Here is a 13,409-nt window from a genome sequence, read left to right as displayed (position 1 = left end):
CAGAGAGGTGCTGCTTCACTGTCCAGACAGCATCAGATACATGGTCTACACATACTGAGACAGAGAGGTGCTGTTTCACTGTCCAGACAGCATCAGATACATGGTCTACACATACTGAGACAGAGAGGTGCTGTTTCACTGTCCAGACAGCATCAGATACATGGACTACACATACTGAGACAGAGAGGTGCTGTTTCACTGTCCAGACAGCATCCGATACATGGTCTACACATACTGAGACAGAGGGGCGCTGTTTCACTGTCCAGACAGCATCAGATACATGGTCTACACATACTGAGACAGAGAGGTGCTGTTTCACTGTCTAGACAGCATCAGATACATGGTCAACACATACTGAGACAGAGAGGTGCTGCTTCACTGTCCAGACAGCATCAGATACATGGTCTACACATACTGAGACAGAGAGGTGCTGTTTCACTGTCCAGACAGCATCAGATACATGGTCTACACATACTGAGACAGAGAGGTGCTGTTTCACTGTCTAGACAGCATCAGATACATGGTCAACACATACTGAGACAGAGAGGTGCTGCTTCACTGTCCAGACAGCATCAGATACATGGTCTACACATACTGAGACAGAGAGGTGCTGTTTCACTGTCTAGACAGCATCAGATACATGGTCAACACATACTGAGACAGAGAGGTGCTGCTTCACTGTCCAGACAGCATCAGATACATGGTCTACACATACTGAGACAGAGAGGCGCTGTTTCACTGACCAGACAGCATCAGATACATGGTCTACACATACTGAGACAGAGAGGTGCTGTTTCACTGTCCAGACAGCATCAGATACATGGTCTACACATACTGAGACAGAGAGGCGCTGTTTCACTGTCCAGACAGCATCAGATACATGGTCTACACATACTGAGACAGAGAGGCGCTGTTTCACTGTCCAGACAGCATCAGATACATCGTCTACACATACTGAGACAGAGAGGTGCTGTTTCCCTGTCCAGACAGCATCAGATACATGGTCTACACATACTGAGACAGAGAGGTGGTGTTTCACTGTCCAGACAGCATCAGATACATGGTCTACACATACTGAGACAGAGAGGTGCTGTTTCACTGTCCAGACAGCATCAGATACATGGTCTACACATTCGGAGACAGAGGGGTGCTGTTTCACTGTCCAGACAGCATCAGATACATGGTCTACACATACTGAGACAGAAAGGTGCTGTTTCACTGTCCAGACAGCATCCGATACATGGTCTACACATACTGAGACAGAGAGGTGCTGTTTCACTGTCCAGACAGCATCAGATACATGGTCTACACATACTGAGACAGAGAGGTGCTGTTTCACTGTCCAGACAGCATCAGATACATGGTCTACACATTCGGAGACAGAGGGGTGCTGTTTCACTGTCCAGACAGCATCAGATACATGGTCTACACATACTGAGACAGAGAGGTGCTGTTTCACTGTCCAGACAGCATCAGATACATGGTCTACACATACTGAGACAGAGAGGTGCTGTTTCACTGTCTAGACAGCATCAGATACATGGTCTACACATACTGAGACAGAGAGGCGCTGTTTCACTGTCCAGACAGCATCAGATACATGGTCTACACATACTGAGACAGAGAGGTGCTGTTTCACTGTCCAGACAGCATCAGATACATGGTCTACACATACTGAGACAGAGAGGTGCTGTTTCACTATCCAGACAGCATCAGATACATGGTCTACACATACTGAGACAGAGAGGTGCTGTTTCCCTGTCCAGACAGCATCAGATACATGGTCTACACAAACTGAGACAGAGGGGTGCTGTTTCACTGTCCAGACAGCATCAGATACATGGTCTACACATACTGAGACAGAGAGGTGCTGTTTTACTGTCCAGACAGCATCAGATACATGGTCTACACATACGGAGACAGCATCAGATACATGGTCTACACATACTGACACAGAGAGGAGCTGTTTCACTGTACAGACAGCATCAGATACATGGTCTACACATACTGAGACAGAGAGGCGCTGTTTCACTGTCCAGACAGCATCAGATACATGGTCTACACATACTGAGACAGAGAGGTGCTGTTTCACTGTCCAGACAGCATCAGATACATGGTCTACACATACGGAGACAGCATCAGATACATGGTCTACACATACTGACACAGAGAGGAGCTGTTTCACTGTACAGACAGCATCAGATACATGGTCTACACATACTGAGACAGAGAGGCGCTGTTTCACTGTCCAGACAGCATCAGATACATGGTCTACACATACTGAGACAGAGAGGTGCTGTTTCACTGTCCAGACAGCATCAGATACATGGTCTACACAAACTGAGACAGAGAGGTGCTGTTTCACTGTCCAGACAGCATCAGATACATGGTCTACACATACTGAGACAGAGAGGTGCTGTTTCACTGTCCAGACAGCATCAGATACATGGTCTACACATACTGAGACAGAGAGGTGCTGTTTCCCTGTCCAGACAGCATCAGATACATGGTCTACACATACTGAGACAGAGAGGTGCTGTTTCACTGTCCAGACAGCATCAGATACATGGTCTACACATACTGAGACAGAGAGGTGCTGTTTCCCTGTCCAGACAGCATCAGATACATGGTCTACACATACTGAGACAGAGAGGTGCTGTTTCACTGTCCAGACAGCATCAGATACAAGGTCTACACATACTGAGACAGAGAGGTGCTGTTTCCCTGTCCAGACAGCATCAGATACATGGTATACACATACTGAGACAGAGAGGTGCTGTTTCACTGTCCAGACAGCATCAGATACAAGGTCTACACATACTGAGACAGAGAGGTGCTGTTTCACTGGCCAGACAGCATCAGATACATGGTCTACACATACTGAGACAGAGAGGTGCTGTTTCACTGTCCAGACAGCATCAGATACATGGTCTACACATACTGAGACAGAGAGGTGCTGTTTCCCTGTCCAGACAGCATCAGATACATGGTCTACACATACTGAGACAGAGAGGTGCTGTTTCACTGTCCAGACAGCATCAGATACATGGTCTACACATACTGAGACAGAGAGGTGCTGTTTCCCTGTCCAGACAGCATCAGATACATGGTCTACACATACTGAGACAGAGAGGTGCTGTTTTACTGTCCAGACAGCATCAGATACATGGTCTACACATACTGAGACAGAGAGGCGCTGTTTCACTGTCCAGACAGCATCAGATACATGGACTACACATACTGAGACAGAGAGGAGTTGTTTCACTGTACAGACAGCATCAGATACCTGGTCTACACATACTGAGACAGAGGGGTGCTGTTTCACTGTCCAGACAGCATCAGATACATGGTCTACACATACTGAGACAGAGAGGCGCTGTTTCACTGTCCAGACAGCATCAGATACATGGACTACACATACTGAGACAGAGGGGTGCTGTTTCACTGTCCAGACAGCATCAGATACATGGACTACACATACTGAGACAGAGAGGCGCTGTTTCACTGTCCAGACAGCATCAGATACATGGACTACACATACTGAGACAGAGGGGTGCTGTTTCACTGTCCAGACAGCATCAGATACATGGACTACACATACTGAGACAGAGGGGTGCTGTTTCACTGTCCAGACAGCATCAGATACATGGTCTACACATACTGAGACAGAGAGGCGCTGTTTCACTCTTATCAGAGATTGATGTGTTTTCTGTCGAGGCGCGTCTCAGTCAAATAAATGAACAATATTTCAATATTTTATTTGGACGGGCGCGCCAGGCCCCCTAAGGCCCGCCCATAATGTTGGCCCATGTTTAACTCCATACAGAGGCTGGTCATTGACAACAATATTACAGTCAGATTCAATGATTTATACACACTAGATGACTAACAGGGAGTGCTGTTTTGAAGCCACCGCTCCGCCATCTTGGTTCTCCTCCTCCAATGTAAACATATTTAGCAAGTTATAGAAATACAGTTATTAATGTCTACATTTGTTTATTCTATTATAGACACCTTCATGCGTACTTTAAAAAAAAATATATATATTATAAGGTGAGTAAATTAAAAAATAAACTTTTACAAAACGTCCTTATTAAAGTATAATTTGTTTGAAAGTTCTAATGTTACTGTCCCCACAACAACAACAACAAAAAAATACTTAAATACATTTCATTTTGTCCTTGAAACATTTAAATTAAATACTGTAGAATCCCATTCATTCTTATGGAGGACTTCTCCTACTGGACGGCCGAGTGCTAGCTTCAAAGCCTCTCATTGGCTAAAACATAGCATGAGCAATACGGGGTTTATACACGTCATTGGTCAGATCGCGAGAAGGGTGTAAACAGACAGCAATTAGGGATGTTTTCTGATATCGGTGTTTATTGATGGGAAGTTACGCCCATTGACGCTCGTCATTGGTCTATGGGCGTTTCTTTCGTGTATGATTGTAGTTAAGCCTAACCATTTTCCTAACCTTAACCTCATTCCCCTAACCTGCCATGCTAAATCCCCTAACCTGCTATGTAAACAAATAATCTGTGTCGAAAACCAATCAGTCTCATAACACCGGAACTGACCGATGGCAGGCACCAATGGTTGTTCCCTGATATCAATAAAACGCCCACATCAAGAAACGCCCCGAATTGCGGTCTGCAATTACACCATATGGAGACCTGCGGTGGCAATTATTTTACAAGAAAAATAAAATAAAAAAATGAAGCTAATGAAACAAACGCAGATGACCGCAACTAGAGCTGGTGGATGGAAATCCGGCTGCACATGGTCACTATTATTGAACCAAACTAACGCCAAAAAGGACAGCTGAGGATGACAGTATGATTACTAACACTAGGTATACACTACAATCCCCTGAAGTGTCATCGTTTTATGACATGGTAGGCACAGCTAACCACATGACCGAGTGTGAGATGAGTAGTTCCAATGCCAAACCGTTGGCGACAAAAAAAATGTGCAAATACCGTTTATTGTCACAAAAAACTTACCGTTAAATCGGGGCATGCACGCGCAGATATATTCCTAGTCAAACCGAGGAGAATGGAGTTCGGTATAGCAGGAGAAGAAACGGATCATTTGCCAGCGCACACCTCTCCTACGGACCTACCCGTAGAACTGGCACGAGCTTCTCCCGACACCGGTTGAGCGGGAGTGCGTAGGGAGAGTGGTGCGCATGCGTGGACACCCCCAGCGCGGCTCGCTCAGGTGTGACGAGAGAGAGAGAGTGGAATAGATTATTGTTGATAGCCCTATATTGACTGTAGAATACAGTACAGAGGAAAAGCAATATCAAACGAATGAAAAGGGTTGCCTGCAATATGATGCAGCCTCTGTGTGCCATGATGTCATGCTTGTGGGCAGGCTGTGTGTGAAGGGAGTGTGTTAAGGGTAGATAACAGCTCAGCCTGTCCCTCCCTTGGCACCATAGTACTTGTCTTTGAATTAAAGTGGTTTCCCTCCCAGTAATTAGTTGCAGTGTGTGCCACTGTATCAGTCACAATTAAAAGGGGCAATCTACAATTGGTACAAGCATTTTAATCAAATAGCCATTGATTGTTAAATCATAACTTATGAATGCCTCATGAACTTAGTTCAACTGCTGCACCACAGATCTTCCCTTTAAGTAAACACTTAGCTGGGTAAAGTCAGTGTAGAGAATAGAGTTGTCAGTATCTTAGATTAGTCTGACAGTGAGTCGGTCCTCGCTGCCCAGTGGACAGAGCAAAATGACCCTAGATACGGACATACACCGGCGCGGCCACACAGCAGATCGTCAAAACAGGTTTAGCAGTGAAGACACGTTGTTCTCAATTGGCCAATCAACTCTCCAATTACTATAGCGCTCTCCTAATACCATTGGTCATTTGAATGTTTCTAAATGGCCGTTTTTATTCCATGGGAAATAGCTGGACAGTCCGAGACTGTGCCCTGAAACCAGAACTTACCCACTGGGCACAGACATCTATTCAACGTCTATTCCACGTTTCATTGAAATGACGTAGAAACAAAATTATCCACTTTTCACCCAAAGTGTGCACTTGCACAATCCCAATAATGTAATTTAAAAGCATTGGATTGGTGTACGCATCGGCTGGACGGAGTTTCCACCATTGTTAAATCCATGACGGGAAGTCCGCAAGTGTACACTTTGGGAGAAACGGGATTGAAGCCTTAGCGTTGGGAACTAGTAAGGCTGAAACCAGAGCATTAGCTCCGTGGAGAGAGAACAGCCCCTAGTCTCTTTGTTTAGGCATCTGACGGTTGCCAAGTAAACACACAGTACAATGAGACATTCTAGAACACTGCTTATGGAACACAGAGAAGGAAAAATGATGTCATAGTGAGTGATGTCATAAATGCTGTCCTAAAAAAAAATATATATATCTATTACGTTATGTTAATGAGCTGATCACATGACTGGAAAAAACACTGACTGGGACTATGAAAAGTGAATAAGTAAATAAACATTAACATTCAACATACACATTTTCTGACATGACAAAGACATGAGAAAACAAATTGTTCACAACATTTTAATGGGCAGGATTCAAAAACACACCAAAAAAGCTCTGAGGAAGGACAACAGGTCCATTACATAAAAGCTTAACAAATCTAAGTAACACTGGCAAGAGCAGTGTGCAAGTCATTTTCTTTAAGATCGCCACAAATGATTCCCACGCACCTGCAACAAAAGCCCACTCAGATGCGCAAGTGCTTTCCCTATTTTAAGATTTGAGAAGAAAAAAAAGAATGCTCACTGCTCTGTAATAAGCTTTATGTATCAGCCTCTGATTGGACGGGAGGTCGATACGTAAAGCTTAAAGGAGCAGTGTGTGTAGGTTTATCCTTTTTTGTCTCATGTTATTCAACTGTTACCGTGCACCTGCAACAAAAGATAAACTCAGATGCACGAGTGCTTTTTCAATTTCCTATTTGAAAGATGCAAAACACAAAACACGTATACCGTACACGAAGAATAATGTTGATCTCGATTACAATATTTGGCATTAAATTGTGTTTGTATTCAAAAACACACAATTATAGAATTGTTATTTTTGGTAGATAGACAAGTGCAAAAGATGCATTTGGAATTACACTGAACAAAAATATAAAACGCATCAAAGTGTTGGTCCCATGTTTCATGAGCTGAAATAAAAGACACAGGAAATGTTCTATACGCACAAAAAGCTTATTTCTCTCAAATTTTGTGCACAAATGTGTTTACATTCCTGTTAGTGAGCATTTCTCCTTTGCCAAGATAATCCATCCACCTGACAGGTGTGGCATAATCAAGAAGCTGATTAAAACGGCATGATCATTACATAGGTGCACCTTGTGCTGGGGGCAATAAAAGGTCACTCTAAAATGCTACAGATGTCTCAAGTTGAGGGAGAGTGTAATTGGCATGCTGACAGCAGGAATGTCCACCAGAGCTGTTGCCAGATAATTGAATGTTCATTTCTCTACTACAAGCCACCTCCAATGTCGTTTTAGAGAATTTGGCAGTACGTCCAACCGGCCTCACAACTGCAGACCACATGTAACCACGTCAGCACACAGGACCTCCACATCTGGCTTCTTCCCCTGCAGGATCGGGGGGGGGCTATGCCCTCCAAGGCTGCACCCCTGTACAGTCGTGTGAAATCCATAGATTAGGACCTAATGAATTCTATTTAAATTGACTGATTTCCTTATATGAACTGTAACTCAGTAAAATCTTAGAAATTGTTTGTGCGTTTTTATATTTTTGTTCAGTGTAGTTGATTCTGGTAGGATCTAAAAGGTCCTTAAAGTCCAGAAGGTTCTAGAGTGTAAAAGGTTCTAATAGTCTAGAACATTCTACAGTCTCTGGCTTTGGTTCCATATCTCAGCATCACATGTTAGTTTGGTCCTTTAGAGAACCTATAGGTCCTATAGGGTAAGAGGAGAACCTATAGGTCCTATAGGGTAAGAGGAGAACCTATAGGGTAAGAGGAGAACCTATATAACTTATAGGGTAGGAGGAGAACCTATAGGGTAAGAGGAGAACCTATATGGTAAGAGGAGAACCTATAGGGTAAGAGGAGGACCTATAGGGTAAGAGGAGGACCTATAGGGTAAGAGGAGGACCTATAGGGTAAGAGGAGGACCTATAGGGTAAGAGGAGGACCTATAGGGTAAGAGGAGAACCTATAGGGTAAGAGGAGGTCCTATAGGGTAAGAGGAGGTCATATAGAACCTATAGGGTAAGAGGAGAACCTATAGGGTAAGAGGAGGTCCTATAGGGTAAGAGGAGGACCTATAGGGTAAGAGGAGGACCTATAGGGTAAGAGGAGAACCTATAGGGTAAGAGGAGGACCTATAGGGTAAGAGGAGAACCTATAGGGTAAGAGGAGAACCTATAGGGTAAGAGGAGGACCTATAGGGTAAGAGGAGAACCTATAGGGTAAGAGGAGAACCTATAGGGTAAGAGGAGGACCTATAGGGTTGGAGGAGGACCTATAGGGTAAGAGGAGAACCTATAGGGTAAGAGGAGGACCTATAGGGTAAGAGGAGAACCTATAGGGTAAGAGGAGAACCTATAGGGTAAGAGGAGGACCTATAGGGTTGGAGGAGAACCTATAGGGTAAGAGGAGAACCCTATAGGTCCTATAGGGTAAGAGGAGGACCTATAGGGTTGGAGGAGGACCTATAGGGTAAGGAGAACCTAAAGCTCCTACAGGAGTGTCGATAATACCCTCTGTTTTGGCCCACAGAGGTGGCAGTTGAGAGGCCCCAACTTGCATTCAGATACTGGAAGATTTCATGGACCCCCAGACATGGTGGATGGTTATTGGGGTGATAAGCTCTCCTCTAGCCAGGAAGGAGGCTCCGTGCCGGGCATGGGTAGCTTGGTGCTTGCCTGCTGCAGGCTGAGCTCCAGGTGCTGGTGGTTGGAGGTGCTGCAGGAGGCTACAGCACCATGGAACAATACCAACTGATGTTGGAGAACCTTTACCTGGGGGGGGGGGGGGGGAAAGAGAGAGAGAGAGAGAGAGAGAGAGAGAGAGAGAGAGAGAGAGAGAGAGAGAGAGAGGGAGAGAGAGAGAGAGGAGGGACGGAGATGGGAGAGAGAGAGAGAGGAGGGACGGAGATGGGAGAGAAAGAGAGAGGAGGGACGGAGATGGGAGAGGAGGGGGGAAGAGAGGGGAGGGAGGGAGATGGGAGAGGGGGGGAAGAGAGGGAGGGAGAGGGTGAATAAGTGTTCCATCCAAATCCACCCCTCCCACTCTCCCTCCCTCGTTTCCCACTCATTTCCCCCTCTCCCTCCCTTTCCCAACCTCCCTCCAGGGTGGCCGTCAATAATGGCTGATCCCTGTTCATGACCCCACTCTCTGAGGGTGACTCAGTAGGAGTTGATCCATGACCCCACTCTCTGAGGGTGACGCAGTAGGAGTTGATCCATGACCCCACTCTCTGAGGGTGACTCAGTAGGAGTTGATCCATGACCCCACTCTCTGAGGGTGACTCAGTAGGAGTTGATCCATGACCCCACTCTCTGAGGGTGACTCAGTAGGAGTTGATCCATGACCCCACTCTGAGGGTGACTCAGTAGGAGTTGATCCATGACCCCACTCTCTGAGGGTGACTCAGTAGGAGTTGATCCATGACCCCACTCTCTGAGGGTGACTCAGTAGGAGTTGATCCATGACCCCATTCTCTGAGGGTGTCTCAGTAGGAGATGATCCATGACCCCACTCTCTGAGGGTGTCTCAGTAGGAGTTGATCCATGACCCCACTCTCTGAGGGTGTCTCAGTAGGAGTTGACCCATGACCCCACTCTCTGAGGGTGTCTCAGTAGGAGTTGATCCATGACCCCACTCTCTGAGGGTGTCTCAGTAGGAGTTGATCCATGACCCCACTCTCTGAGGATATCTCAGTAGGAGTTGATCCATGACCCCACTCTCTGAGGGTGTCTCAGTAGGAGTTGATCCATGACCCCACTCTCTGAGGGTGACTCAGTAGGAGTTGATCCATGACCCCACTCTCTGAGGGTGACTCAGTAGGAGTTGATCCATGACCCCACTCTGAGGGTGACTCAGTAGGAGTTGATCCATGACCCCACTCTCTGAGGGTGACTCAGTAGGAGTTGATCCATGACCCCACTCTCTGAGGGTGACTCAGTAGGAGTTGATCCATGACCCCACTCTCTGAGGGTGACTCAGTAGGATTTGGGATATGCAAAAAATAACATTTCCATTTCACACCGGTCCGGGATACCCTGCGGTCCGGGATACCCAGCGCCTCATGCAGTGAAAAAGGACAAATAAATGCACCCCCTATTTGACCTCGTCTCCTTACATTGTCTCCTTACATCGTCTCCTTACCTTATTCTCCTCCAGTAGTCTGAGTTTGACTGACAGGTCGTTTCGGCTCTTCTCGTACTTCTCCCTCTGGTTCTGGAAGGTTCTCTGGGCCTGCTCTAGTTTGGGGAGGGTGGCGGTGTCTCGAGGTCCCAGGTTCAAGTCCTCCAGGTCACAACGGTACGCATCGTACTCGATCCTGTAAGACATTTCATCGTGTTGAATTTTTACATCCCGATGGGGTCCTCGAGCCAACATGATCCCTGGCCTAGTGAGATGACACAAAGGCTGTTGTGTGTGTGTGTGTGTGTGTCTGTCTGTCTTAGTGTGTGTGTTACCTGGCTGTCTCGTAGTGTTTGACGTTAACCATGGTGTCCTCTATAGTTTTGTTAACCAGTGTGTTAGTGTGTGTTACCTGGCTGTCTCGTAGTGTTTGACGTTAACCATGGTGTCCTCTATAGTTTTGTTAACCAGCGTGTTAGTGTGTGTGTTACCTGGCTGTCTCGTAGTGTTTGACGTTAACCATGGTGTCTTCTATAGTTTTGTTAACCAGCGTGTTAGTGTGTGTGTTACCTGGCTGTCTCGTAGTGTTTGACGTTAACCATGGTGTCCTCTATAGTTTTGTTAACCAGCGTGTTAATGTGTGTGTTACCTGGCTGTCTCGTAGTGTTTGACGTTAACCATGGTGTCCTCTATAGTTTTGTTAACCAGCGTGTTAATGTGTGTGTTACCTGGCTGTCTCGTAGTGTTTGACGTTAACCATGGTGTCCTCTATAGTTTTGTTAACCAGCGTGTTAGTGTGTGTGTTACCTGGCTGTCTCGTAGTGTTTGACGTTAACCATGGTGTCCTCTATAGTTTTGTTAACCAGCGTGTTAATGTGTGTGTTACCTGGCTGTCTCGTAGTGTTTGACGTTAACCATGGTGTCCTCTATAGTTTTGTTAACCAGCGTGTTAGTGTGTGTGTTACCTGGCTGTCTCGTAGTGTTTGACGTTAACCATGGTGTCCTCTATAGTTTTGTTAACCAGTGTGTTAGTGTGTGTGTTACCTGGCTGTCTCGTAGTGTTTGACGTTAACCATGGTGTCCTCTATAGTTTTGTTAACCAGCGTGTTAATGTGTGTGTTACCTGGCTGTCTCGTAGTGTTTGACGTTAACCATGGTGTCCTCTATAGTTTTGTTAACCAGCGTGTTAATGTGTGTGTTACCTGGCTGTCTCGTAGTGTTTGACGTTAACCATGGTGTCCTCTATAGTTTTGTTAACCAGCGTGTTAGTGTGTGTGTTACCTGGCTGTCTCGTAGTGTTTGACGTTAACCATGGTGTCCTCTATAGTTTTGTTAACCAGCGTGTTAGTGTGTGTGTTAGTGTGTGTGTTACCTGGCTGTCTCGTAGTGTTTGACGTTAACCATGGTGTCCTCTATAGTTTTGTTAACCAGCGTGTTAGTGTGTGTGTTACCTGGCTGTCTCGTAGTGTTTGACGTTAACCATGGTGTCCTCTATAGTTTTGTTAACCAGCGTGTTAATGTGTGTGTTACCTGGCTGTCTCGTAGTGTTTGGCGTTAACCATGGTGTCCTCTATAGTTTTGTTAACCAGCGTGTTAGTGTGTGTGTTACCTGGCTGTCTCGTAGTGTTTGACGTTAACCATGGGTGTCCTCTATAGTTTTGTTAACCAGCGTGTTAGTGTGTGTGTTAGTGTGTGTGTTACCTGGCTGTCTCGTAGTGTTTGACGTTAACCATGGTGTCCTCTATAGTTTTGTTAACCAGCGTGTTAGTGTGTGTTACCTGGCTGTCTCGTAGTGTTTGGCGTTAACCATGGTGTCCTCTATAGTTTTGTTAACCAGCGTGTTAGTGTGTGTGTTACCTGGCTGTCTCGTAGTGTTTGACGTTAACCATGGTGTCCTCTATAGTTTTGTTAACCAGCGTGTTAGTGTGTGTGTTACCTGGCTGTCTCGTAGTGTTTGACGTTAACCATGGTGTCCTCTATAGTTTTGTTAACCAGCGTGTAAGTGTGTGTGTTACCTGGCTGTCTCGTAGTGTTTGACGTTAACCATGGTGTCCTCTATAGTTTTGTTAACCAGCGTGTAAGTGTGTGTGTTACCTGGCTGTCTCGTAGTGTTTGACGTTAACCATGGTGTCTTCTATAGTTTTGTTAACCAGCGTGTTAGTGTGTGTGTTACCTGGCTGTCTCGTAGTGTTTGACGTTAACCATGGTGTCCTCTATAGTTTTGTTAACCAGCGTGTTAGTGTGTGTGTTACCTGGCTGTCTCGTAGTGTTTGACGTTAACCATGGTGTCCTCTATAGTTTTGTTAACCAGCGTGTTAGTGTGTGTGTTACCTGGCTGTCTCGTAGTGTTTGACGTTAACCATGGTGTCCTCTATAGTTTTGTTAACCAGCGTGTTAATGTGTGTGTTACCTGGCTGTCTCGTAGTGTTTGGCGTTAACCATGGTGTCCTCTATAGTTTTGTTAACCAGCGTGTTAGTGTGTGTGTTACCTGGCTGTCTCGTAGTGTTTGGCGTTAACCATGGTTTCCTCTATAGTTTTGTTAACCAGCGTGTTAGTGTGTGTGTTACCTGGCTGTCTCGTAGTGTTTGACGTTAACCATGGTGTCCTCTATAGTTTTGTTAACCAGTGTGTTAGTGTGTGTTACCTGGCTGTCTCGTAGTGTTTGACGTTAACCATGGTGTCCTCTATAGTTTTGTTAACCAGCGTGTTAGTGTGTGTGTTACCTGGCTGTCTCGTAGTGTTTGACGTTAACCATGGTGTCTTCTATAGTTTTGTTAACCAGCGTGTTAGTGTGTGTGTTACCTGGCTGTCTCGTAGTGTTTGACGTTAACCATGGTGTCCTCTATAGTTTTGTTAACCAGTGTGTTAATGTGTGTGTTACCTGGCTGTCTCGTAGTGTTTGACGTTAACCATGGTGTCCTCTATAGTTTTGTTAACCAGCGTGTTAGTGTGTGTGTTACCTGGCTGTCTCGTAGTGTTTGACGTTAACCATGGTGTCCTCTATAGTTTTGTTAACCAGCGTGTTAGTGTGTGTGTTACCTGGCTGTCTCGTAGTGTTTGACGTT

General features: G+C 45.6%; 1 protein-coding gene across 3 annotated transcripts in view; it reads right to left on the bottom strand.

Moving 5' to 3' along the window:
* Positions 1 to 6,535: 6,535 nt before the first annotated feature.
* LOC139561173 (arfaptin-1-like) overlaps positions 6,536 to 13,409 on the bottom strand; it is a 15,398-nt gene continuing 8,524 nt past the window's right edge. For 2 of the 3 annotated variants that reach the window (XM_071378105.1, XM_071378106.1), the window contains exons 7-8: positions 10,365 to 10,539; positions 6,536 to 8,995 (exon numbers count right to left, since the gene is read on the bottom strand). In XM_071378105.1, the coding sequence (XP_071234206.1) occupies positions 8,828 to 8,995; positions 10,365 to 10,539 (343 nt within the window). In that variant the 3' untranslated portion in view covers positions 6,536 to 8,827. The remainder of the gene's footprint in view (positions 8,996 to 10,364; positions 10,540 to 13,409) is intronic. The other variant, XR_011672080.1, reaches the window with a different exon arrangement.

The sequence above is a fragment of the Salvelinus alpinus genome, chromosome 31, assembly GCF_045679555.1.
Source record: "Salvelinus alpinus chromosome 31, SLU_Salpinus.1, whole genome shotgun sequence".
NCBI lineage: Eukaryota > Metazoa > Chordata > Actinopteri > Salmoniformes > Salmonidae > Salvelinus > Salvelinus alpinus.
The sequence above is the reverse complement of the archived record's forward strand: the minus strand, read 5'-3'. Positions and strand labels throughout refer to the sequence as shown.